The sequence below is a fragment of the Marmota monax genome, unplaced genomic scaffold (assembly GCF_021218885.2).
Source record: "Marmota monax isolate L192 unplaced genomic scaffold, Marmota_monax_Labrador192_F-V1.1 WCK01_AAM20220418_F8-fsc00026, whole genome shotgun sequence".
Taxonomy (NCBI): domain Eukaryota; kingdom Metazoa; phylum Chordata; class Mammalia; order Rodentia; family Sciuridae; genus Marmota; species Marmota monax.
Window position 1 is genome coordinate 11,672,802 of NW_026693108.1, and position 25,206 is coordinate 11,698,007.

The following is a 25,206-nucleotide window of genomic DNA, read 5'->3' on the forward strand; positions in this document are numbered from 1 at the left end:
TACTTGGAACATCATTACACTGCTGGGCTTGATGAACGTTAAGACCCTAGCCACAGAGAAGAGGAGGCCTACAGAGTTGTCACCCTGGTCACTGTTCTTCGGAGCTTGAAATGGCAGATGCTACACAGCTGAACAGAAACGCTCTCAGGAGTGAAGGTCAAGTCTGCTTTGCAGTAAAAGTTACCCTAATGAACACGGGGTAAGCACCCGGCTGTGCTGGAGTAAGGTGGCTACCTCGAGCAGGAGAGACACCCACCCTTCCTCTGCCAGCAGCTCTGCAGCACTTCGTGACACCCACCCCTTCCCTGAAACCCCTTCCCAAAGGAAGCGGGTGGTCTCTCCCATTCCCCATCTGTGTGGGGCTTTGGGGGAGGTGGCGCACCTACCCTTCTTCCTGCACCCCACCTGCTCTGCAGGCCCCTGGTCACTGAGCTCCTGGTTTCTGTTCAGCAGATCAGGCTCCTCTTTTCCTCTTCACATTGCCTGAACATAGCGTGGTCTGTCCTTCCTACTCACCCTTGCAGAGGACACTGTATTGTCCCCACCCTGCTCATTTGTATTAAGCTACCCTCAGGAAAAGAAGTGATTCTATTAATATTTATTGTTCACATATTTACTCATTAAGTTCCCCAATATTTACTGAGCTCCTACTACTTCCCAGCATTATTTACACATTGGAGCTACAGAGAAAAACAGTCTCATCATCTCCAGCCATGCTGGGAGGGGCAGGGAAGTCAGTGCCTGGTTTCAGGCTGGGGCTCGTGAACAGAGGAGCCTCAGCATCCCAGGGGGGAGGCTGTCAGGGGCTTCCCAGAGGAGGGGCTATTTGTGAGGAATACTGTGGAGGGAATGGAAGTCTGGTAAGCAAAAACTGTCTGTGATGTGGGGTGGAGTAAGGAGGTTGCACAGAAGTTTGTTCCAGGCTGAGAAAAGGGCAGGTGTGAAGGCAAGAGAGTGTAGAGCAAGATGCAGCCACGCTCAAGTGCAAACAGCTCAGCATGGCTGGCTGCAAGCTGCACAGGGGCTGAAAGGAGATGTGCTCAAAAGCAGGCAGGGACGCAACAGCTAGGAAGACCCACTGAAGGGTGTCAGTGGAGCGAAAGCTGGTGTTGCAGAGACTGCTGGGGGCTGCTGGACTGGGACAGGTCGGGGAGGAAAGCAAGGCTACAGCAGAGATGGGGCAGAGGTTTCTGTTGGAACCCAGGCAAATGATGACGTGGGTCTGGACCATGGCGTGGGGATGGTGAGAGGGGGAGATGACTGGCTTGTTCTGAGGAGGAGATGCCACGGGACTTAATGGGGGTAGGGGCGTGGGGGGTGGGGGGGAGAGAGGGCGATGGATGCACATGTGTGAGACGTCTCCAGTGGAGCCTCAGTTTGGGCCTGTGGGTGGAGTGAGAAGCAGAGACAAAGTGTAAATCCTGAGAGCCTGTGGCACGCTCAGGAGGCACAGGACGCGTAGGTCCAGAGCCCAGGGAGTGGCAGGGCCAGCCTGGAGGCCAAAATCCAGGAGCCCTGGGCCTAATGAACAGATCGTGAGGGCCATAGACTGGTGGTGGTCGCCCGCTGAGGGTGGTACAGAGCTGAGCAGGTGGAGGATTGTAGGCTGGAAACAGCCTGTCAGGAGGGAACAGGGCAAGAGAGCTTGATAAAGACCATCACCGTCCTCTATCTGAGAGCTGGACTGAGAATCGCCTTCTACTTGATACCTCCTCTGTGGTCTCTGCCTTCTCCCATCCACCTTATACATGAAAATGAAACCAAGTTTTCTGAAGCAAGTGTCCTACCTTTATTACCACTGTCACAGAGAAAACCACTGTCACAGCCTCCAATGTCAAAACCAAAATCTGCTGTCAGGTTTAACAACACCCCTCCATTATCAGTTGCCCTGTTATTTCCCACCTTTAACTGCATACCTGCTACATTTCTCTCAATCAGGGCTCCTGGAGGTCTTTCCTGTCCACAATTGCATTGTCACTGCCATGCTGACTCCAGCTGCGTCTGCCCTGAGTGAGGTGCTCCCCCAATCCCAATCCTGCCCTGCTTCCCATCCCTGGAGCTGCTCGGACAGTACCAGTCCACATGGAAGGTGCATCTCCCAGGGCACAGCAGTGCATGTGACTCTGCTATTGACCGTGTGTTTCAAGCACACTGCCCACACTTACTGGAATTGATCACAAACTCATTAAGGGGAAGGACATGACCTTTACCTCTTTTGGGTCACAGGGGGCCCCAGTCTTGGTCAGAGCTTCTCAAGCAATTGTACTGCAACCCTAGAACCAAGGGAGAGGCATGGGGAATGGGCATGCAGAGGGCAACAGGGAGCAGCTGAGGAGCTGCTGGAAGGAGATGGAAGAGGACAGATGTAGGCAAAGACCCACAAGGACCCCCCCTGGAACAGACTGCCAGGTTATTTTGAATGCTCAAAATTAAAGACTGAGAATGAGTAATTTTTAATATATAGTAATTAGTAACTGAATAACTCTATGCTATATAACCTCTGGGTTCTATTAAAAAACATCTGAAAACCAACAGCTTTTAAACAAATAATGGATTTATTTTAAATGGAGAAACAATTTGAGGCTTCCTACAAAAAAAGATTCATGGGTATTAAAACAAACAGAAAGATACACTTGAAACATTAAGGAGATGGAAGTAAAAGTTTCTTCAGACCCACTGTGTGTGCACATGCTTGAGAACTAAACATGGCATGGTTCTATTCTGAGTGGAGGGAAGCCATAGGAAGAGCCACAAAGAGAGGCAGTAGCTTCCCGGTGCCTGTCAAAAATGGACACTCCAAAAGGGCAGGCTTTGGGTATTCATTCACTGAGGCTTGAGCTGGCAATCTGGCAGATCCTGTGGTGTTATAAATATCTGAAGTGGAGAAAGACACTGTGGCATCTGTAGCCAACCACAAGGGAGAAGCCACATGTAGGCCCCGAGGATCCTGGGCAGGGCACACATCTATAGCAGAGAATTACGTTCCTGCAAAATACTGCTACACTACCAAGTGCCTGTCCAAGGGCCAGAGAAGCAAGGTGTTTGCAGAGGGAGACCCATCAAATGAGTAGGCCAAGTGGACCCAGCACATATCCACTGCTGGATGCAAAGGTGCACCTAAAATCAGCAAGGGTGGGGCCAAGGGCACGGTGAGCTGCAGAGGCAGGTATGCCAGACCCACATCGCCCTCCCTGGTTGCCCTGAAACCTTTGCCCAGCTCACACCTATGCCACAGGTTGGTGGGTCCTTGATGACCAAGTGACAGAGAACAATGGCCCAATCTGGTTGACAGTTGGTAGAAAGGGATCATGGCTACACTATGGCTCCATTCACGGGGTCCCCAAAGGATAGCAAGGTGGGCAAATTCTCCAGTGGGCAGAGCTGGTGGCGCATACAGTCAGCCACTTAGTGTAGAAAGAGAAGGGGCCTGAAGTGATGATATGTGGAACATGGATTTACTGGAAGTGGCCAATGACTCTGTGGGCTGGTCAGTGGACTGGACAGTAGTGGAACAAGGAAACCCGTGGAAGAGGCAAGTGGACAGGCCTAAAGGAACACACAGGAAGGATGAAGGCTTTGTTTTACAGATTAACGCCTACTGTGGACATCCCCCACCCAAAAGGCACCAAACAGCAGGCAAGCAGAGGGACCTGGCAACTCTGTCACTGGCATCCCAGCGTTGGCACATGAATAGGGTAGCCAGGGTGGCAGGACGCAGACTATGCAGCAGCCCCACTCACCCAGGCTGCACTGGTGACTGCATCTAACCTGCACCAACAGAGACCACACAACCCAATACACCTATGTCCCCAGAACAAACAGGGCCCTTTCCACTCTGAAAGGGGCAGTGTTCTGGACAGAACCCTAACCTCCCGCATTCATATGCTGAAGCCCGACACCACAGCACGACTGTATTTAAAGACAGAGTCTTGAAGGAAGTAATTAAGGTTAGATGAGGTCAAGCATGGCACCTTGATGTGCTGAGTACTTTGAACTGAAGGAATTGGAAGGTCTCTAGAAGTAAGATCACTCTGACCTTCTGTCAGCCTGTCTCCTGTTCCTTCTCCCCTGAAACAAGTATTAGAAACTAGAATTTCTCTTCCCTAAAACAGGTTATAGAAACTGATACCCTCCCCTCAAAGCAAACCAAAAAACCTAGAAAAGTCATTTTCTCCTTTCTCTCTTGATGACCCTCATTCCAGAGGGGTCCAGGGAGAAAGGAACGCTACAAGTACACAGACCAAGAACACATGAGCAGAAGGCCTTGCTGGGTTCCCCATCCAGTACCACTAGAACACACATTTTGCCCTTTCTGTTCTTTTTTTTTTTTTTTAATTAGGGAGTGCTCTGCCACTGAGCTCCGTCCTCAGCCCATCTTTCCATTCTTCTTTCAGTTTCCTTGCAGGATCCACCTCCTCCTGCCAAATACAAAGCTTCGCCTACAGCCATGTTCACCTTGGTTGCGGTTCTTCACTTAGAGCTCATCTAGTCTTTTGCTCAGCTTGCTTCTATATAGAGTTGACTCCTTCACCTGTACCTCTAGCTCCAAGAGAGATGTCTGTCCTCCATCCTTAAACATACCATGGGTACTTTTATGGTATGCTCCAGAGTCACTTCAAATTCAAATATGTCTTTAGGGGACAACTTCTGCTTCTCTCGCTCTCCCATGCCTTCTTGCTCTCCCATGCCTTCATCCCACCCCAGATCCAAATGCTGGGACCTGTGCCCACAATGGCCTTTAAGGATTTCAGAGCTGACTTCTCTTCTCCAGGTTGCTGAGACACCTGCAGACCTACCGCCTGCACCTGGGCTGGCAGGAGACAGGGATCCAGCAGGAGAGAATCATGTCTCTTGCTGCTCTGGAGGGTGATGAAGGTGGAGGTAAGGTGTAAAGAACTCAGTGTGCTGGGTAATAGATGTGTCATAGCAAGAGCTCCTCTGAAGGACAGGTGCAGTATCAGACTGCCTAGATACTACAGTATTTACTGATACGTGTGTAATAGTTCCTGGTTATTGATAACAAGGTTAACAAAACATGGCACTTATTTGATTTGTTCATTGGTTATTCCCTTATTCTCATCTTCACATTCTCCTCATCTCAACCAAGGAAAATCATAAAGCTTTGCGTTTGTTCTTCATCCACAGCACACAAGTAGCATTTTTAACAGGAAGATACTGTGGCTTTTACAAGATTATAAACACAGATAAATATCCTATTGTGTTAACTAGGTTGGTGTTTCTCCAAGAAACGGTGATTATCTAATATAAGTGGAAAAGAATGTCCAGTTTGACCAATCACTCAGCTCCATTTTTTTTTTTTTACCTTAACAAAACAAAACCAAGAATAACCACTATCAGGACCAATGTTCTATTTGGAAACATGTCAAATCCACATCACAAAACATAGGAATAAAATGAAGTTGCTGTCACATACATGATCATAGGGGAGAGTTTGCTCTCGGAGTATTTATGCCATTAATTACCTGCGGCTGTCTCTGCCGCCTCACTTGTGCAAACTGGGAGAGCATCAGCTGCCGATCAAGCTGCTCCATTCTTTGCTGCCTCTGGATGTCCACTGTGGCTCCCATCCCAACTCTGGCCTCACTGGTGGGTTCTGAAGATGAGAAGATGGGTTCAAGTGTCCAAGAGAAGAACTGTGCCACCCAGCTGGGGATGCAGAGCACCTGGTGAACTTGCAACATTTTTCGGTCATAGCACAGACCTGAGATCTAAAAGAAAGAAGTCCAGCTGGATTGTTTAAATGTAATCACATTTTAAAGAATATATTTAAGATAGAAATTATAACTGTAAAACATTTCAGATGGCATTTTTCTCAGTTTTAGCAGTGTTAGGTGATGAGCAAAACCTCTACTATATTGCAGAATACTAAGTAATACAAACTAACAAAAATTTAATTTACTTGGTAAAACAAAGTTGTTTTTATTAAATTAGGAGATAGTAAAACCCTAGCCATTTAATATTCAAAGTATTCAAAGTACAAACCAATTTTTTAAAAAAGTCTTCATTTTTTAAAAAGCCATAAATTTGATTATCAAAACAATTTCATACTCTACTAACTATGGTTACCCATATTGGCAGATGGCCATCAGAGAAAAAGATACCAGTAGAAGACAACTCTGGTGATCCATCAGCTGACCCAGTCATTCATCAGAAAATAAGGACAATCTAAAACTTTGGCTTTTATTTATATAGTGTTTTAATCAATTTTTCAAGTACTGATTTTTCTAGATGCCTGATTCCTCATCAATATTACTTAGCAATATATGATGGTTCTTTTTACAACAAACCTATTTTAAATTTTGAAGGTCATTTATATGGAATGAAAAGTCTCAAGACTGTGGTTTTCTAGGTAAAAACAACTATGGTTATTCCTTTGTTTAAAAAACATCTTTAATCTTATGAATTTTTTATTGGTTGTTCAAAACATTACAATGCTCTTGACATATCATATTTCATACATTTGATTCAAGTGGGTTATGAACTCCCATTTTTGCCACGTGTACAGATTGCAGTATCACATTGGTTACACATCCACGTTTATACATACTGCCATACTAGTGTCTGTTGTATTTTGCTGCCTTTTCCTATCCCCTTCCTATATCCCCTCCCCTCCCCTCTTCTCCCTCTACCCCATCTACTGTAATTCATTTCTTTCTCTTGTTTTTTTTTTCCCTTTCCCCTCACATCCTCTTATATGTAATTTTCAGACCAAATAAAAGCACACAGTAACTGTCTGCCTTCACAACAGTGCACTTTAAAGTCTTATTAATGTCATTTAAGCTAAGAAGGCAAGGGCTCGCTGAGCTCCTATGCTGGGAATGGTGCTGAGGTTAGACAGACACAGTGCTGTTCTTATAGAACAATAGTGATCAGTATGGAGAAAAGACAGTAAGCAAGTCTCACCTGAGTTCTATGAAGGACATAGTGACTTGGAGCAGGGATGTACTTTAGTTTGGGTGGTGAGGGAAGCCCTTAAAGGAATGATACCTGAGCAGATGATGGGGTGTTAGTTACTTGAAGAGTTAAGAGAAGACTACTTCTAGGTAGACGAACAGCAAACACTATGCAGGATTGAACCTGGGAGCATTTTAGTGAAGCTATGAAGTAGGCAGCTGGATATACAGATTGGAACTTAAGGAACAAGGCAGAGATAGGAATTTGGAAGTCTTTGGATATCACATATTAAACCAATGAGATCACATGACATAGTATGGGGAGGGAGTTTTTAATAGAAGGACAGTGCTAAGGAATGAATTTAGGAGTACACTCACATTTTGTAGATGGATGGATAGATGAAATAGAAGATGCCAGTACACAAATCTGTGAAGAGGCTGCCAGGGAAAGAGGAGAAACTAGAAGAGTTTTATACCAGTGAGGCCAGAAAGCATGTGTGCAGAGGGGAATAGCTGGCTGCATTTAATGCAGCTGACAGTTAAGTAAGACAGAGAGAAATGGCTGTGCCCACAGAGGCCTCTGATGACCTCACGGGAACACTCTGGAGCAGTGGCAGGAGCAAAAGCGGATAGTGGATTGAAGAGTGAATGGTGGGGGGCTTTTGGTTTCAATAATTTCCAAGCTCCTTCTCTCAAAAATAGTACAAAACAAAGAAAATGAAAACAGAAACAAACTCTGTATCTGTTATCCTGAACCACACTCAACAAAACGGAAAGCACACTGCACACATACAAATCACTGGGCACGAAAGGGGTACCCTGAACGCGGGCTCAAGGCTGAGCCTGTGAAAAGCACCCACTTCCTCCCACAGCCAGCAAGCCTCGTTTTTGCCCTCCCTCTGTGGGGCAGGAACCCAAGAGGGTCTGAGCAGGCAAGGCAGGCAGAGAGCATATCAGGGTGCGCCCACAGACGAGAGAGGAACCCAGGCAGAGTAGGACTATATTTAAAGAGATGATAGCTGAGAGTTTTCCAGAATTGATAAGGAACATACATCCTCAGATTTAAAACATAAGAGTCCCAGACGCATAACAAAATGAAATTGACTTCTAGTAAGATAAAAAGAAATCCTTAAAAGCAACCAGAGGTGAAACACATACTGCCTAGGAGGGAAAAAAGCTAAGAGATGCTAGGAATAAATAAATAAAAATTACATGAGGCCTTGATAGAGCGAACTTAAAAAGTATGTAATAAGGGATAATTTGAGAAACATAAGTAAGGATACCACCATCCATGAATGGGAAGATGCAGAATTAAGATTCCAATTTTCATGTGAATGTACTGTGTATACAACCAGAGATATGAAAAATTGTACTCTATTTGTGTAATAAGAACTGTAATGCATTCTGTTGTCATATATAAATAAAACAATATATAAAAGATTCCAATTTTCACCAAGAATATATGACTAGAATATATTTCAAAATAAAATCTTAACAGGGTGTTGTATTGAAATGTAAATGCCAATCCTCAAATTTATATTGAATATTTAAGTTTAAACTGTAAAAATATCATGTTAGGTGAAAGAAGCCAGAAATAAAAGACTGCATGCACTTCAATTCCACTTCTGTAAGCTGACCAATCTCCACTATACACCCAGTGATAAAACAGTGATGTGGAGCTACAGGTAATCACGTGTGCAGGAGCAGTGTGCAAGAGAGAAGGGCCACCTGTCCCTGCTCTGCATATCAGCATGACCTTGAGTTGTCAAACAAACAAAGCACTACTTTAAAATGTTTTGGATATTCACAAAGGATTAAAATGTGTAGAGCTTAAAAGTTTAGTTTCCTGTAAACATTTGATAATCACACCACCCCTTTCCAATACATGATGGGGTAAAAATAACTGCATCAAAGTTTGATCTAGTCTCTATGAAAAGCTTTTAGAGTATCACATTATCATTGCTACCTTATATTTATACATTACTTTTAAAACTAATTTTCATTATCTCACAAATCCTTCTTGTATTGAGACTGATGAATGAGATTGTTTCCTTGAAAGCCACACAGCTTGTCAAAAAATAGGCTTTAAAAACAGACCATGGGCTGGAGGCAAAGCTCTGTGGTAAACTGCTTGCCTAGCACAGACAAGGCCTTAGATTCGGTACTCCCCCCCCCCCCCCCCAAATACAACTAAAAACCAAAACAAACAAACAAAAAACCAACCAATGAAAAAACCAAAACAACAAAACCCAAATGCTGGAATTTGTACATCATAAGGCCAGGGGAAACTACCCAGGGACATGAGAAGCCCTCCAAAGGTCAAATGAAGGGCTGCCTATTTAATAGGGAAGGAGAAACAGATGAACAGATAGGGCAAAAGGGATGACTATCTGGAAAGGCCAACTAGAGCTGGATTCTGAGTACTCAGATGCAAGAATCGGAACTCTGGTTAGGAAAAGGGACACAGAGATCAGGAAACCAGAGAACATCCCACTGAAAGTGTTAGCCAAAGACTGAGACTAGGCTCAGGGCTGAAGGGAGGAGTACCCCATGTGCTATTCCCTCCTAAGTCTAAGCACCAATGCAAAACACAGGAAATCATTTTCTTTTAAGCCACTATGGGTAACAAGATTATTAAGCCTTTAGAAAGGGAACAATGAAATAATGCTCATGGGCAAATTAAGAATTGAATTTGCTGGATGAAAACATGAATGCTCTTGTTTACAGAGTCTCAACCTCAAGTGTCCTCTGGTCCTGTTTAATGTAAGCCTGAAACAACCGCAGGCAAAGGTGAGAAGCCGTGACCTGGCAGTGACACTACCAGGTGCTGCTCTTTCTCCAGCCAGATGTGTCTGAACAAAATCTACTAGGCAAGCTGCACAGCTGGAGTCCTGTGGACCACAGTTCCCACATTCAAGAAACCTTCCATCTAATGGTACAAACACCTAAACCCAAGGGGCTCCTTTCCTTGGGGAATGACATTGCTTCTGCATATGACAGGAACAAATGTCCCCTTTTGCCTGGGCCTCAGCAAGCAGACTTCGTGTCCTTCTTCTGTACTGACAACACTAAAAGAAAGAGGGAACTCTGGAAAGTCCTTAATTTATCACCCAAAGAATGTGTATGCAAATTAGGGATGCCCTAAGTTATTTCTGCCATTTGTGATTAATTTTGAAAAGATCGTTCTTTTCATGACACAAAGAACCATGTGGCTTTAGCAGTTATTTTGAGTCTTGCTGTCTTTTTCTTCAAGTGCAAAAGTGATTCTGACTGAACTCTGTATAGCTGCCCTAGCTCTTTCATGTTAGGGAAGATTTTGAGGCATCCAATTAAAACACTGGATATCCTTCTGATTGTTGAGATTCTGAATTAGCATGCAGACAGAATTAGCCTGGTTATAGGTTATTCATTTCTAATAAACTGTCTTATCTGCTCTAATTTTCCTTTTTTGGCAAATCATGCCTCAGGAGGACTAGGTTAGCTGCACAAAGCAGAAAAATCTCAAACAACAGTGCCTTAAATACAATAGAATTTTATTTCTCCCTCATGTTAAAAAAAAAAAAAACTTCAACCATTTTAATTGCACTTCAGGGAGTCGGAAGAAACTAAGGAACAAAAAAAAAGTATGAAGGCGACTTTAGAGAAGCCTTTCCAGAAACTCTACCAGCTTACTGGTCAAAATGCCAGAACTTAGTCCAGTGGATATACCTAGTTAAAAGTTAAGGGGAAACAGGCTTATGTCGAAACTTGTTTCTTACACTGGACTAAAAATAAACCAAATGTGAATGTGAAGAACTAGAAAGATCTGTAGATTTATAGATATAAACTCAATGGTGAAAAATACAATGCTTTCAATCTAAGGCCAGGAACAAGGCAAGGATGTCCACTCATCACTTTTATTTAGCACTGTACTAGAGGTCTTAGCTAGCTAGTGTAGTAAAACAAGAAAAATAAGACACAGATTGGAAAGGAAGAAGTAAAGCATATAAATAAAACTTATTTCTTGATGACATAATCATGCATGTAGAAAATCCTAAGAATTCACAGTAAAGTTACACACAGAAATAATAAATGAATTTAGCAAAGTCGCAGAACATAAAAGCAATAAATAAGTCAACTACATTTCTATACAACTAGCAACTAACAGTTGGGGAAAAACTATAAAAATAACTATAATAGTATAAAAATCAGAATTAGGAATACATTTAATGAAAGATGTGCAAGGTCTGTACATTGAAAATCCAAAAATTGCAAGAAGGAGGCATTCCATGTTCATGGATTAGAAGACAACATTATTAAAATGGTTGTATAAGCTATTGATATTGAATAATACCTTACTTGAAGCTCAGACTTAAAGCAGTATTTCTGTGGGAGGAATAGTGGAGTAGCTTAGTTGGGTGGTTATGGCTCAAGGTCTCTCATGAAGCTGAAGTCAAGGTGTCAGCCTGTTTGTATTCATCTGAAGACTTAGCTGGGTCTGGATGATGAGCTTCTAAGATGGTTCAAAAACACACCTGGCAAGTTAGTGCTGACTGGTGACAGGAGGCCACAGTTCCTGGCCATGTGGACATGACCACAGGCAACTTTAGTGTCTTCATGTTATGGCTGCTGGCTTCCTCAAGAGAAAGTGATCCAAGAGAAATCAAGACAAAAGCAGCTGTGTCTGTTGTGACCCCCTCTTGGTAGTCTCTCTCATCATTTTTGCCACATTCTATCAAATTATAGGTGGGTCACCAAGTACAGTCTATAGTGTGAGGGAGGGGAAATAAGATTCACCTTTTGGAGTGTAAAAGAATTTGTGGACATATTTTAAAACCATCACTATGGCAATTCTTTCCAAGTTGAACTACAGTTTCAATGTAAACCCAAGCAAAACTTCACTTGTTTTTTTTTTTCCTTTTTTGAAGAAGTTACAAGTATGGCATTTGCAGGGAAATGGATGGCATTAGAGCAGATTATGCTAAGTGAAGCTAGCCAATACCTAAAAAACAAATGCCAAATGTCTTCTTTGATATAAAGAGAGCAACTAAGATCAGAACAGGGAAGAAGAGCATGAGGAAAAGATTAACATTAAACAGAGACGAGTGGGGGGAGAGAAAGGGAGAGAGAAGGGAAACTATGGAAATGGAAGGAGACCCTCATTGTTACACAAAATTACATATAAGAGTTTGTGAGGAGAAAGGGGAAAAAAAAAACAAGGGAGAGAATTAAACAACAGCAGATGGGGTAGAGAGGGAAGATGAGAGGGAAGGGGAGGGGGGATAGTAGGGGATAGGAAAGGTAGCAGAATACAACAGTCACTAATATGGTATTATGTAAAAATGTGGATGTGTAACCGATGTGATTCTGCAACTTGTATTTGGGGTAAAAAATGGGAGTTCATAACCCACTTGAATCAAATGTATGGAAGATGATATGTCATGAGCTTTGTAATGTATTGAACAACCAATTAAAAAAAATTTAAAAAAAAATAAATTAAAAAAAAAGAAGTTACAAGTTTATTTTATTTAATTTATTTTTACAAGTTTATTTTTAAAGTGTACATAAACAGCCAACATTCTTAAGACAGGTAAACCAGTTTTGAAAAAGAATAAAAAGGTTGGAGGATTTATGTTGCTTGATATCACATGACAGATCATAAAGCCACTAAAGCCATGCAGTATGGTATTGGGGTAAAGATAGACATATTAAATCACTAGGATGGAAAAGAGTCAAGAAATACACCTACATTAGTCAACTGAGTTTTCACAAAGGTTCCTTGGTAATGCAAAATTGAGAATACAGCAAATAATGATGGATAACTAGATATCTATGTGGAAAAAAATAAATCTGAACTCTTACCTCCCAAGTATTACATTCAAACTTTATCAGAGACTTTAATAAACACCCCAAACTACTAAATTCTATAATAAAATGTAGGAGAAAATCTTTGAGATAGATTTGTAAAAATTTCTTAAGTATGACATCAAAAGCAGAAACTTAAAAATAATTGCTAACAATGAATCAGTGAGCATTTCAAAATTTTGTTCCTTCAAAGACACAGTTACGAAAATAGGCAAGCTACAGATTGGGATAGATTTTTTTAGAAAACATGTCCAAGAAACTGCATAATTCATAATAGAGAAAGTTTTCATTTAACTATAAAGTGATAAATAATCCAATGGAAAACAATGGGCAAAAGATTTGAAAAGACACTTCCAAAGTAGATATGCAGATGACAAATAAGCACATGGAAGAGCCTTATCATCACTAGAGAGATGCAAATTAAAACCATAAAATACCACTACACATCTACTAGAATAGTTAAAGATAAAATGACTGAGAATACCGGAATGTTGCTGAGGATGTGGAACAGTTGGAACTCTCCTGCATTGAGGGCAGAAATGTAAAATGGTATAGCCACTTTGTACATAATATGGTAGAACCTCTTATTGTTGAATATTCACTTACCAGATGAGCCAAAAATCTCACAGGGAAGTGAAAATATATGTACACCCACTCAGATACAGTAATGTGCGTAGCAGAATTCTACATGATAATCCAAACCTGGAAGCAACCCAGATGTTGATCAATTGGTGAATAGATAAACAAACTGTGGCACAGTTAATTAAACTTAAAATAACAAGAAATGAATATTAATAAAATATGAATGTTAATAAAATAAACAAATCTCAAAAAGCGTGTTTGTGGGGTGAGGTGCTACACCTGTAGTCTCAGCTACTCAGGAGACTGAAGTGGGAGGATCACTTGAGCACAGAAATTGGAGGCCAGTTTGGGCAGCAGAGCAAGATCCAGTTTCAAAAACAAACAAACAATCCCCCCCAAAAAACAACAAAACAAAAATCTGTAAACAAATATGTTAAGTGAAAGAAGCAAAATGTAAAAGATTTCCTACTATATAATTCTAAAGGCACAAATATCTAGAAAAGGCAAAATTATATGACAAAAGGGCCAGGGATGTGACTCAGTAGTTAAAGCACCCTGGGTTCAATCCCTGGTACCAAAAACAAAAACAAAAACCTCGCAAATTCTATTGTATGTAACATCTTAATACACAAAGAGAAAAAGAGTTTTTCAAAATAAGTGAATATGAAGATCTAGATATTTATAGAAATACAATCTTTTTAAGTTTTATAAGAGATGGGGTTTTTGCAAAATAAAAATACTTAAACAAATAAAAAAACTTCTGATACCTTGAAAATGTCCCCACCTGATAACATCAATTAATGTAAGTTACAAATGTGTTAATTAAGCCACATTTATAAAAAAAAAAAAAAACAAATAAATTCAAAATAATGTTTTGATATTACCATAGTCCTTTTTCAGAGGCTGTCATCAAGATAGAAGAGAAATATCAACAGTCAGTCCCAAAGAGGAAGGAACACCAGAGTCTTCTATTAAAACACACACACACACACACACACACACACATTTTAAGAGATAATCAATTGATTCGAGACTTCAAATCTTTTAAGAGGACAATGTCTGACCCCATGGGAAAAACACTCTGTGCTGCGAATCTCACCGTGGGAAAGCAGGGTACTTGGTGGCAACCTCTGTACCCTCACTGCTTTTTTCTGTAACAAGCAGCACCACTAAATTAGCCTGATACTTTAAAAATTATCCTTTAAATTTTCTCTCAGCCATTCTTTACTTCAGATTCTTATACAGGACAATGTGAGAAACGCAAGTCAATGACTTTGTTGAAGGTGGGGTATTTAACCCAGCATAGGGAGAGGACCGTTAAATACCCTGATCTCTTTGAAGAGAAAGTATAACCATAGGCCAGATTTTTTTTTTTTTTACACAATACCTTTATTTTATTTGTTTATTTATGTGTGGTGCTGAGGATTAAAGCCAGGGGCTCATGCATGTGAGGCAAGCGCTCTATCACTGAGCCACAACCCCAGTCCCAGGCTAGATTCTTTATGTCAAGGAAAACAGGCTGTCAATGAGACAACATCTTCTTGGGACTGGTCATCCCACAGAATTCATAAGGAAGGCTACAGCAAGTTGCTGATTATGTTGTTCATTGCTTGGACACTTTAAACCTTCACACGCAAGACCACCCTCCAGAATGCTGTCTTCACTGATGATCAACAGGGACTCATCTTGTGGTGTGCTGAAGGGAAGAACAGAGAGCTTTGAGTGTAAGCCTCCTTGGGTGGATTAGACCTGGATGAGAGCCTCAAGGTGTGCAGTGGAGGGCACTGGACTCGGTGGTTCAGGACACAACATTGGCTTCTGCTGCAGCTCAACACGCATCAGTTGTGCAACCTGAACCTCAGCAACATCATCTGTAAGTCCCTGTACTACTCCAGCAATGCAGAGAGCATGCTGAGAACTCAGAAGGTAGCAAGGTTGAAAGCACCCTAACACATAGCATTATAGCATTTTCTAGCACAGAATTTACTACTCTTTTGATAATATGAAAATTTTAAAACTCAACATTTATAGAATATGTACCAAATGGTAGACATTATGCTAGGAACTGGGAATTATAAAAAATAATTTATGATTACTAAGTTGAAAGAAGACTCTCCTACAACTCAAAAGTAAAAACAAACAAACAAAAAAGGCATTTTTCCAATGAAGACATAAATGGCTATCAGTTTCAAAGAACAATACTCAACATCATTTATCATCAGGAAAATGCAAACCAAAACCAAAAGAAAATACCATCTCGTACTTGTCAAGATGCTTATTATAAACACAATAAAACAAAAGAAAGGTGTTGGGAGGAGTGGGACAATGGGAACCCTTGTGCACTCTTTAGTGGAGATGCAACTGAGGCAGCCGCTATGAAAAATGGTACAGAGGATCCTAAAAAATTTAAAAATAGAATTACTGTATAACGCAGCAATCCCACTTCTGGTGACATATTAGGGCTGGAAGAGACTGGTGCACTCCCAGGTTCACTGCAGCATTACCCACAACAGCTGAGACATGGAGACAGTCTAGGGGTGCATTGCCGGATGAGTGAATAAACAAGATGTGGTATATGTATACCATCAAGTACGATTCAGCCTTAAAAAAAAAAAAAGGAAACTGCAACAAGCAACAATGTAAATGAATGGTGAGGATCTCATGCTACGTGAAACAAACCAGCCCAAGACAGACAAATACTGCATGGTTTACCTGAGGAATCTAGGTCGGTCCAATTCACAGAATCAGGGGGTGGAATGGTGGCTGCCAATGGCTGGGGTTGAGGAGGACAGGGAAAGGGGAATTGCTAATCAACAGGCATAAAATTTCAGTTATGCAAAATGAACAAGCTCTAGAGAGCTAGTGTAAAACACTCTGTATTTACCAACTACACACACACACATACACACTCTTAATTAATTTATTTAGCAGTACTGGGGATCGAACCTGGGGCCCCAAAATGTTAGGGAAGTTCTCTTCCACTGTTTTCATTTTGAGGCAGGGTCTCACTAAATTTCCCAGGTTAGCCTCAAATTTGTGATCTTCCTGCAGTGGCCTGACAAGTAGCTGGGGTTATTGATGTGCAACACCACACTTAGCTATGATGTATTTTAAACTTAAAAAAAGCTTGTTGAAAGGGTAGACCTCGTTAAGTATTTGCACTACATTTATGAATATATACATACACGTATATGTGTATATGTATGTGTATGTATGTATATATGAAGGTGGGTGTGGTGGCACAAGCCAGCTATTTGGGAGGCTGAGGCAAGAGGATTACAAGTTTGAGGCCAGCCTGACAACTTAGTGAGAATCTACCTCAAAATTCAGAAAAAGGGCTGAGGATATAGTTCAGTGGCTGAGTGACCCTGGTTCAATCCCTAGGAACACATGCACAAACACAAATGACAGGGCTGATTCAGGAAAGGAGTAAGTCAGGACTTGAATAAGATTTTGCTAGAAAGGGGATATGTGGGGAGAAGAAGAAATTCAGTTGGAAAAAACTCCACAAGATTATACAAACCTATTTTTTAAGAACATAAAGACTAAAGCTATACTGTCTGAACTTGACCCAGTCTCTACTAATCAGCTAGTGTGTTTGGGAAATTAAATTTCTTTGTACCTCAGCTTCTTCACCTATAAAACAAATATTCCTACTTTATCAAGTTTGCTTTTTTTTTTTAAATTTATTTTTTGGTACCAAGGATTGAACCCAGGGACACTCTACCACTGAGCTACATCCCCAACCCTTTATTTTTTATTTTGAAACAGGATCTCTCTTAATTGCCCAGGCTGACCTCCAACTTGCAACTCTCCTGCCTCAGCCTCCTGAGTTGCTGGGATTATGGCATATGCCACTGCACTTAACTTCATCCAATTTTTATGAGAACTCATTAAGACAATATTTGTAAAGTGCTTAGAAAAGAACTATTAGGCAGCTTTTGCTACGTTATACTGTAGAAATGAAGCATCCCAAATCCCAGCAGCTTATGACAAAGACTTATTTGTTGTCATTTTGGGGTCACCAGGATCAGCCCCTCCCTGGCCCACGCTTTTCTCATGGTAAAGGGAACAGGCAATGGTGGAACCACACAATGGCTCTTAAGGCCTCTGAGAGGACAAAGCTCTCATCACTTCTTTTCTCTATGACACAGAACAAAGTCTGATGTCAAGAGGGCATGCAGTGCCTGTAGGGAGGGGCCCAGAAGACAGGGGCTAAAAAAATGTTAAACACATATGCGTGAACAAACAGAAACATATGAACAAATAATAGAATTTTCCACAAGTGCCTGGTGTAGTAAGTGCCATGTGTTTGTAAAAGAACCCTGAGCTAGGCTGCGCTATTTGGGAAGAGTGAACACCCGCACTGTTGGAGTGTGGGGCACATGGGTTGAGAGCTGTAGAGGAGGCCAAATCTGGACAGGGTCCTTAAGGAGGATGCACTTTGGCTGTAAGTAAAAGATAAACTGCAGAAATAAACATTAATAGTGTAGTTTATAAGGTACCTCTGTTCTCTAGCTTCAACAAGATACTGGCATTTCATTTATCCTTCTTAGAGCATTTTAAAACTATATTTCCACTAGTTTCTGCCTCCCTGTGTAAGGCCTGTCTAGTGGGACATCACCTGCCAGCCCTGGACTGGGCTGTGGTTGCCAAAGCAGAGTATGGGGGCTTTCTTCTCGTGGTCCAGGCAGCCTGAGGTGAGGATGGAGGAGGAGGGAGAAAGCAAGAGTGAGTCACCTTAAACCAGTGTGAGCCTGTGTGTGAGGGATCAGGGACCCACCAGCACTCGACTTGGCTGGGATCCCAACCGCTACTTCAGCCACGGAAGGGTGGAGGCTTCCTCAGGGGCTGCTGTCACTGTCCACTCTGCACACGGCGCTTCGTAAACCCAGCAACCTCCTGACTGCTCCCACAGCCCCATCTTCATTTCCAGTTAACTGCCAAACAGCAACCTAAATCCTTAAATTTAACCGAAGGCCTTGAGCAGCAGATGACTTACCCCAAACCCTGTTTAGTTGGATCTGGAGAAGAAATCTAAGAGAAATGAGGATAAACAGGAAGAAAAGGAAGTATAAAGAGAAAGACATACACAGGCAGGAGAAGGCAGAGGACCCAAATGCCATTATCACCACCGAGAAGCAGCCTGGGCCCCAAACTTATTCCAAAGGAAGCTAACATTACCATGCTACATGCTGCTATCTCCATTTTTATTTTTTTTCAGTTAAAGTGTTTTTATTTTTGTCTTTCAATTGAGACAAAGGCAAATCGGCTCAAAAAGCCCTCTTGACTCCTTCCAGACTACTCCTCTTCCCTTCCCCTATTCACAACCCGGTGAGGTTGCTGCAATCTCGCATCACCTCAAGTGTGTCTAAAACACTTTCAAGATGCTCACGGCCTACAGAAAACAATCAAACTCAAACCACATTCATAGTTCTAAATAATCTACGTCAATCTACATTTCTAATCTTATTATTGTGTAGAAGTTTGTTTTTTTTTTCACATGAACACTGCTTGATCACAAGATAGTCAAAGTCTGGGGTACTAGACAGAAGCACAACACAGGCAGCAATGACTGTGGGTACAGAGTAGGGACCCACTGAGGCACAGAATCCTGAGACTGAGAAGTATTGGCCCGTCTGGTAACTTGCTCTTAAGCAGCTTGGAAGAGGACCAAATGATGATAAATATGTGAATTGTAAAAAAAAGAAGAGAAAAATTGCAAAAGCAGCCCCTTTCTATTTGAATCACATAAGAATCAGATCAGGTGCAAGACCTCAGCTTTTGAGAATCAGGGCACATCCCAGTGGTAATGACTCATTACTATGATTCATAAAACCTCGGAAAATGAAGAAGTGCTGGGCCATTGATGTCTTCAAGGCTCTCCAGTAGAACCACAAAAAGAATTCAAAGTTTAATAAGTAAGCAAAACTTTCTTTAAGGAAAAAAAAAAGTATAAATGTGTAACAAAACTAGTAGAATTATGAATATATAGAGTGGCTTCAGTTTTTGAAAGTCTTCCACCAAAGACATTCAGAAGAACAACTGAATGCAATGGTGGTGAAATGATGGAAGCAGGAGGTTTCCTAAAATAACTGAAGCCCTGGCAAAGACTGTGATATTTCACTGGACTATTATAACCAAGCCTTCCAAAAAAAATTTGTAATCTTTCATGAAAACTGTTAATTAAAATATTAAATGTTAGTATTAAAAATAAAAACTGTTGGGGCTGGGGTTGTGGCTCAGCGGTAGAGCGCTCGCCTAGCACGTGCGAGGCCCTGGGTTTGATCCTCAGCACCACATAAAAATCAATAAATACAATAAAGGTATAAAAAATTTATTAAAAAAAAAGAACTGTCAAAGGAGGGACAAGGCACACAAAAACAATGATGCATGTGAATAATCTTAAAGTACTCATGAAACACAACTGAATACGCCTCACCTTTTTGGAGTAGCAGGTGGCCTCCCCAAGGGATTACAAAATGGAACTGAAGAGTGACAACCATCCCAGGCAAACTGCAGTCTTACTGCTCCTTGAGAGCTAAAAACAATTTTCCTCCAACTCAGGAAAATAACTTAGGCTTCACACTTTTCTGTGACATCAGTGAGGACAGAAAGAGGCTCCTACTCACACTCCTACACTGTATTTTATCTAACCACTGAGATGTTATATGACACATGTGTGTACATACAGAGACATCTATAATCATGAAAGAATAAATGATATAAGGAAAGATAAAAACTAGGCTAGCCCAAAGAAATAAACTGATAACTAGCTAAATAAAATAAATTCAATTCAAAGTTGGCAACTTTCCAGGAAAACATGAGTACATTTTTTGGTTTCCATGACAGAAGATTATAGATGACTTGTTTTACACACATCTTTCTTTTTAAAAAAGCTCTTTCTCTTAAAAAACACAAGAATTGCTAGGTGAACTATCAGTTTCAATGCTAAAAGGTGAAATTTCATCAACAGGTTTTGTAACAATTCCCCAAATATGTATATTTTTTTGGTAGTATGAATTTTTTTTTTAGTATTTTATTTATCATAAAAACCAAAAAAAAAAAAAAAAGGAAGTCAGTTGATCTGCATGGGAAGAGAACTTGTGTTGTGTTGAGCAATCAGCATCTGGAAAAGGCACACTGTGGCTTTGTTATGGCACACAGGGACTCTGCAGTCAGTGCTGTGCGAACCAGACACTCATGACAATTTTCAGATCCTCCTTTATAATCATCTTTATAAACAGCATACTGTGTTACATAAAATATTTCCTAACAAAACTGTGGATTTTCTAGGTAAAGTCAGAAAAAAAATTCATAAAGTGTAAAACAAGCACCAATATTTATGGTACAGCATGAAAGGAAACCAGCTATGATTATCATTATTATCAATCATTTCAAATAAATGTGGCTAGAATCATCTAATTATGGTGGAATAGTAATAAAGGGTAAAAGAACAAGGATAATAAGAAAACTTATTGGATTTGTGATCACAGTAGGAGGTTAATAACTGGTTGAGTCAATTACTATAAGAAGTAAAAATTAAATTAGCTCAGAGGTATTTATTATTAGTGAGATTCTCTAAAATGCCAAATCATCCTGGAATTCCAAACATAGTGCAATGGGCATTCTGTGTTAAAAATTCATAAATCTTCTGATTCCTTTTAAAAAGTTAAAACAGGCATCTTACTACATGTCAAGAGGTCTGCTGGAAAGACTGTGACCACAACATGCATATTTTAGATTCTAAAAAGACTACAAAGAGATGAAAAGTGCAACCTCCAATTCTAGAGCATCAAATGTCACAAAACGAAACTTTCTGAGGTGACAGCAAGCACTTAATTTAAAATCAGCTGTCTAAAAACAGAATGAGGAAAGAAAATGGGATGTTTTAAAACAAGTGAGTCACATAATGAGTTATTAAAGAAAGGAATGGATATTCAGAGTAAATGAATCTATAATAAATGAATACAATGAAACAGCATACAATAAAGTAGTTTGAAATTCTTTTAATGCTTTATGAAAAAAACCATAAAAGACTAAGACAAATTGTAGTATGGAAGAAACTGTACATCTTCATGCAGCTCTTATTACTGTCAATCAAGATGGCAGTTCAAGTGGTGATGAACTTAGACGGGAGAGAGCCTGGCAACTGTGCCCTAAGAATCAGTCTAATCCCAGGATGTTCCAAAGCCACAACTCTTAAGAACAACAGATGGGCCAGGAAGGGTGGCACACGCTTATAATCCCAGCTACTTAGTAGGCTGAAACAAGCAGATCACAAGTTCAAGACCAGATGGGGAACTAGCCAGGCTCTACTTCAAAATGAAAATAAATAAATAAAGGGCTGGGGATGTAACTCAGTGGTAGAGCACCCCTGGATTCAATCCCTACTACTGGGGGAAAAAAATGAATTCCAGATTGCTTGTATGGTTTGAAGGCTTCTCAATGGGGTCCTGGGTAAATGAGAAAATATTTAGGGAGAGGAAAACTAGTGACTTTGGCAGAAGCACATCAGCTGAGGGGAATGAACAATCAAGTTCTAGATGAAAATAATGAACAGAGAGGAGGAACAACAGAGCTGAAAGTGAGGAGTGAGGTGAGCAGGCTGAAAGGATGGTTGGTACACTTGCCCCAAACACAGGTCAGTCACTTGGGAAACAAGGACCAAAAGTAGTGATTTATGTAAAGGGTCTGCAGAGGGCTGCAGTTATTTCGAAGTCTTTTTTCTCTGATGTTACACATGTTCATATGAATCTATTCTATATTTTTCTTAGTTTTTTCCAAGAAAGAAATTAAAACTATACTCCATATACACTAGTTATAAAATTATTTTCATAAATTTGAGGGTTCATATTCAAGTGATGGAAGAATAAAACTCAACTTCATGATCTAAATTTCTTTTAAAATACCCTCTAAATAAAATATAACCAAGTCCCACGGGTATGGGACAGAGAAGGAAATTCCAGCCACAGGAGGAGGACCCAAATCCTCCGGCTCACTCCCTTCCTCCCCTTCTCCCGCCACAGACCTGATGAGTCTTCTGTCAGTTCCAACCCACCTGACTGCTGGTTGGTCTTATTTTCTTCCCTCACGTAACAGTCTCTTTATAAAACAAGCACAACAGCTCTCCTTATTTTTAGTAGGTCCAACATCTTCATTTTCTGTCATTTTTTTTTTACCATGAATTAAACTATGAATGTGATATAAAACCAACACTAATGAAAACAATTTAGCTAAAACATCAAGTTACTTTGAAAACTCAGACCAACTGGCTCCCTTTGTCTCAATTTTCCAAGTAACTGGCCCTTTTTAGTCACTAATGAAGTAGCACTGAGCCAGATCTGACAGGGCTGAGAGAATGTCAGGAACAAGTGAGTGTTGCCCACAAGTTCAGCATCACGCTTTTCCTCGTTTTTTTTTTTTTTTTTGTTGTTGTTGTTGTTGTTTTCCCAGAAGACAGGGGGAATTGCAGGGAGGGGGAAATCAAACTTACAAGTCCACTTATGGCTACAATCCAGATGTAGGAACCAGAGGTGAAAAGCTACAAAAGAAAAAAAAGGCAACTAAAAATGAAATTCAACTGCCAGTAACAGTATACTTATTTTTACATAATCATGACCATTTATAATACTAATTATACTTGCTATCAAATACATAGGGAAATAGAAAATAAACATAAATTTTGTTTAATAATAAGGTTATTTTTTTAAGACCTTAGACTTCAATGCTGAGAATATATTACTTGAACCTGGCCCATTCCCATGCAAAGAAATACAAGTGAAATTCAAGTATATTATCATTTACAAATGGGTATTAATTATATTATTAGAATCAACAATTTAAACATAGGTAGTCATCATCCATGCTTGTTGCTAGTGACTTATGACAACTGTTAACGTAACTTTCTCATTGTAACTTTTTATTATTGTTTCTCTAAATTTAGACGGGAAGAATTCTGACAGCTTAGAGGTCTGTACCAAATGGTATTGTTCCTATTCTAGTTCATCTAAGGAAGAATAAACTTATAATAACAATGTTAATTAGTGACAAAAGTAATTATTTTTAAGTCTCAAGAAATCTCTACCTTTGCTTTCTAAATTATATTTTAGAGTTGTGCTCAGGGTAAAATAAACAAAAACAAAAAAACACCAAACAAATCAAAGCATCTCAAAGCGTCCCTGGAAGAAAGAAATGGTTTGTGGTCTAGTGTGTACTTTAGAAGCTTGGACTAGGGGTTAAGACTTCTGATCTTTGAGGAAGAAGCAGGGCACTGGAGCAGGGCAGCTGTATTCACTGCCAACTGTTAGATGCGAACTTTGGAGTTCCACACACTCCATGAGGACACTCAGAGCAGACGACACGAAGGGTAAGAGGCCAAGGAACAGGGAGAGGAGGCTGGTGGGCTGCAGGATGGTGGGCTGTGTTCTGGTGCAGGCCACCCAGGAAGGAATATCAGCTGCCACTTCTAATTTAATCTCTGATCTGGCATGGAGGCTTCCTCCACGTAAATAACTTTGATAATAACAAGGTCAAGAATTATGCAGACAAATATTTTGCTGTCGTTCTCCTCTAAAAAGAAAAAGGATAATAAGTTAACTATCACTTTCTACAAGCTGGGCATTTCTCGCAAGGTTTCCCACAAACTGAACTCAGCGAATCTTCCATATCACTTGATGAGGAAGCTCTATGAACTTGATTCTACTGGTGAGAAAATTGAGTGTCTGTGTGACTTGTATCCCTGTCAGACAGCTATCAATGGTGGAGTTGGGTGTATGCAGATAGGCAAGCTCCACAGCCCTGTGCTCACCAACCTGCTCAGATATAAGTAGAAGGAGTCCAACATCCTGCCAGTCAAAGCTGGTTTCCTTTGGATCCTCTCAAGCTCCCCTTCCTACTGTGTGTTTGGTGCCAACTGTGTTGCTTGGGTTTTGACAGGTTCAGGAGTGAGTTTTCCTAGCCTCTGGGTTCCTGGAGGACAAGTATCTCATCTTGTATTTCACCCCATCCTCCACAGCTCCCAGCACAGGGTAGGCACCACAGGGCTGGTTCTCAAGCCATCTGATACATAATGTCCCTTCATAAGCATTTTGGCTCTTCTGGTAAAGATTACAGCCATTCATTCATCCATTAAAGAAATGTCCCTGGCTTCATGTAGCTGTGGTGGGGAGAGTGAATGTCACAAAAACATGCAGAGGCCCAGAGGGGAGTGGGGCAAGAAGAGGATGGAGACTTCAGCCACCCTTGATGCAAGATGGGCAACTGCTGCTGGAGATGCAAGAAGAACCCTGGATGCCATCCATGCCAAAGACTAGACTGTAAAAAGAAGCAGTGAGGCACCTCCACTCCTTCTGATATCCACTTCTACCTCACAAAGTTATTGAAAATACTATGACAATTATTAGAAATTTATACTACTTTGAATAAACTGTGGTAGCTGCATCTATATTTTGCTTTTGAGCAGGGTTAAGAGGTTACTTTCTGATTTTTATTTATTGGTTCTTTTTAGTTAAACATGACAGTAGAATCCATTTTAAATATAATTATAAAAGCATGGAATATATCTTATTCCAGTAAGGATACACTCTTGTGGATGTACGTGATGGCGGGATTTACCGTGTCATTTTTAAGCAGTTACTTTCACTGCAGGCCATGTAACTGCTGAAATAGCACTAAACACAGAGGCTCTTGTGATGGAGGTTATGCAACCAGAGCCCCTCTCTCTGAGAAATATTTTACTTATTTTGCTTTTTGTAAAACAAAACAGTATAACAATACATTTATAATGTCAGAAAAAGCAATGAATGGGGTTAGCTATAGAGATAAATTAATAATAAGAACCACTGACTTAGCTATTTTTATCTTT

General features: G+C 40.7%; 1 protein-coding gene across 2 annotated transcripts in view; it reads right to left on the reverse strand.

Annotated features, from left to right (window-relative positions):
• The window catches only part of Ubac2 (UBA domain containing 2), a 162,671-nt gene that overhangs the window by 32,490 nt on the left and 104,975 nt on the right, over positions 1-25,206 (reverse strand). For both annotated transcript variants that reach the window (XM_058582757.1, XM_046454959.1), the window contains exons 6-7: positions 22,837-22,884; positions 5,484-5,729 (exon numbers count right to left, since the gene is read on the reverse strand). In XM_058582757.1, the coding sequence (XP_058438740.1) occupies positions 5,484-5,729; positions 22,837-22,884 (294 nt within the window). The remainder of the gene's footprint in view (positions 1-5,483; positions 5,730-22,836; positions 22,885-25,206) is intronic.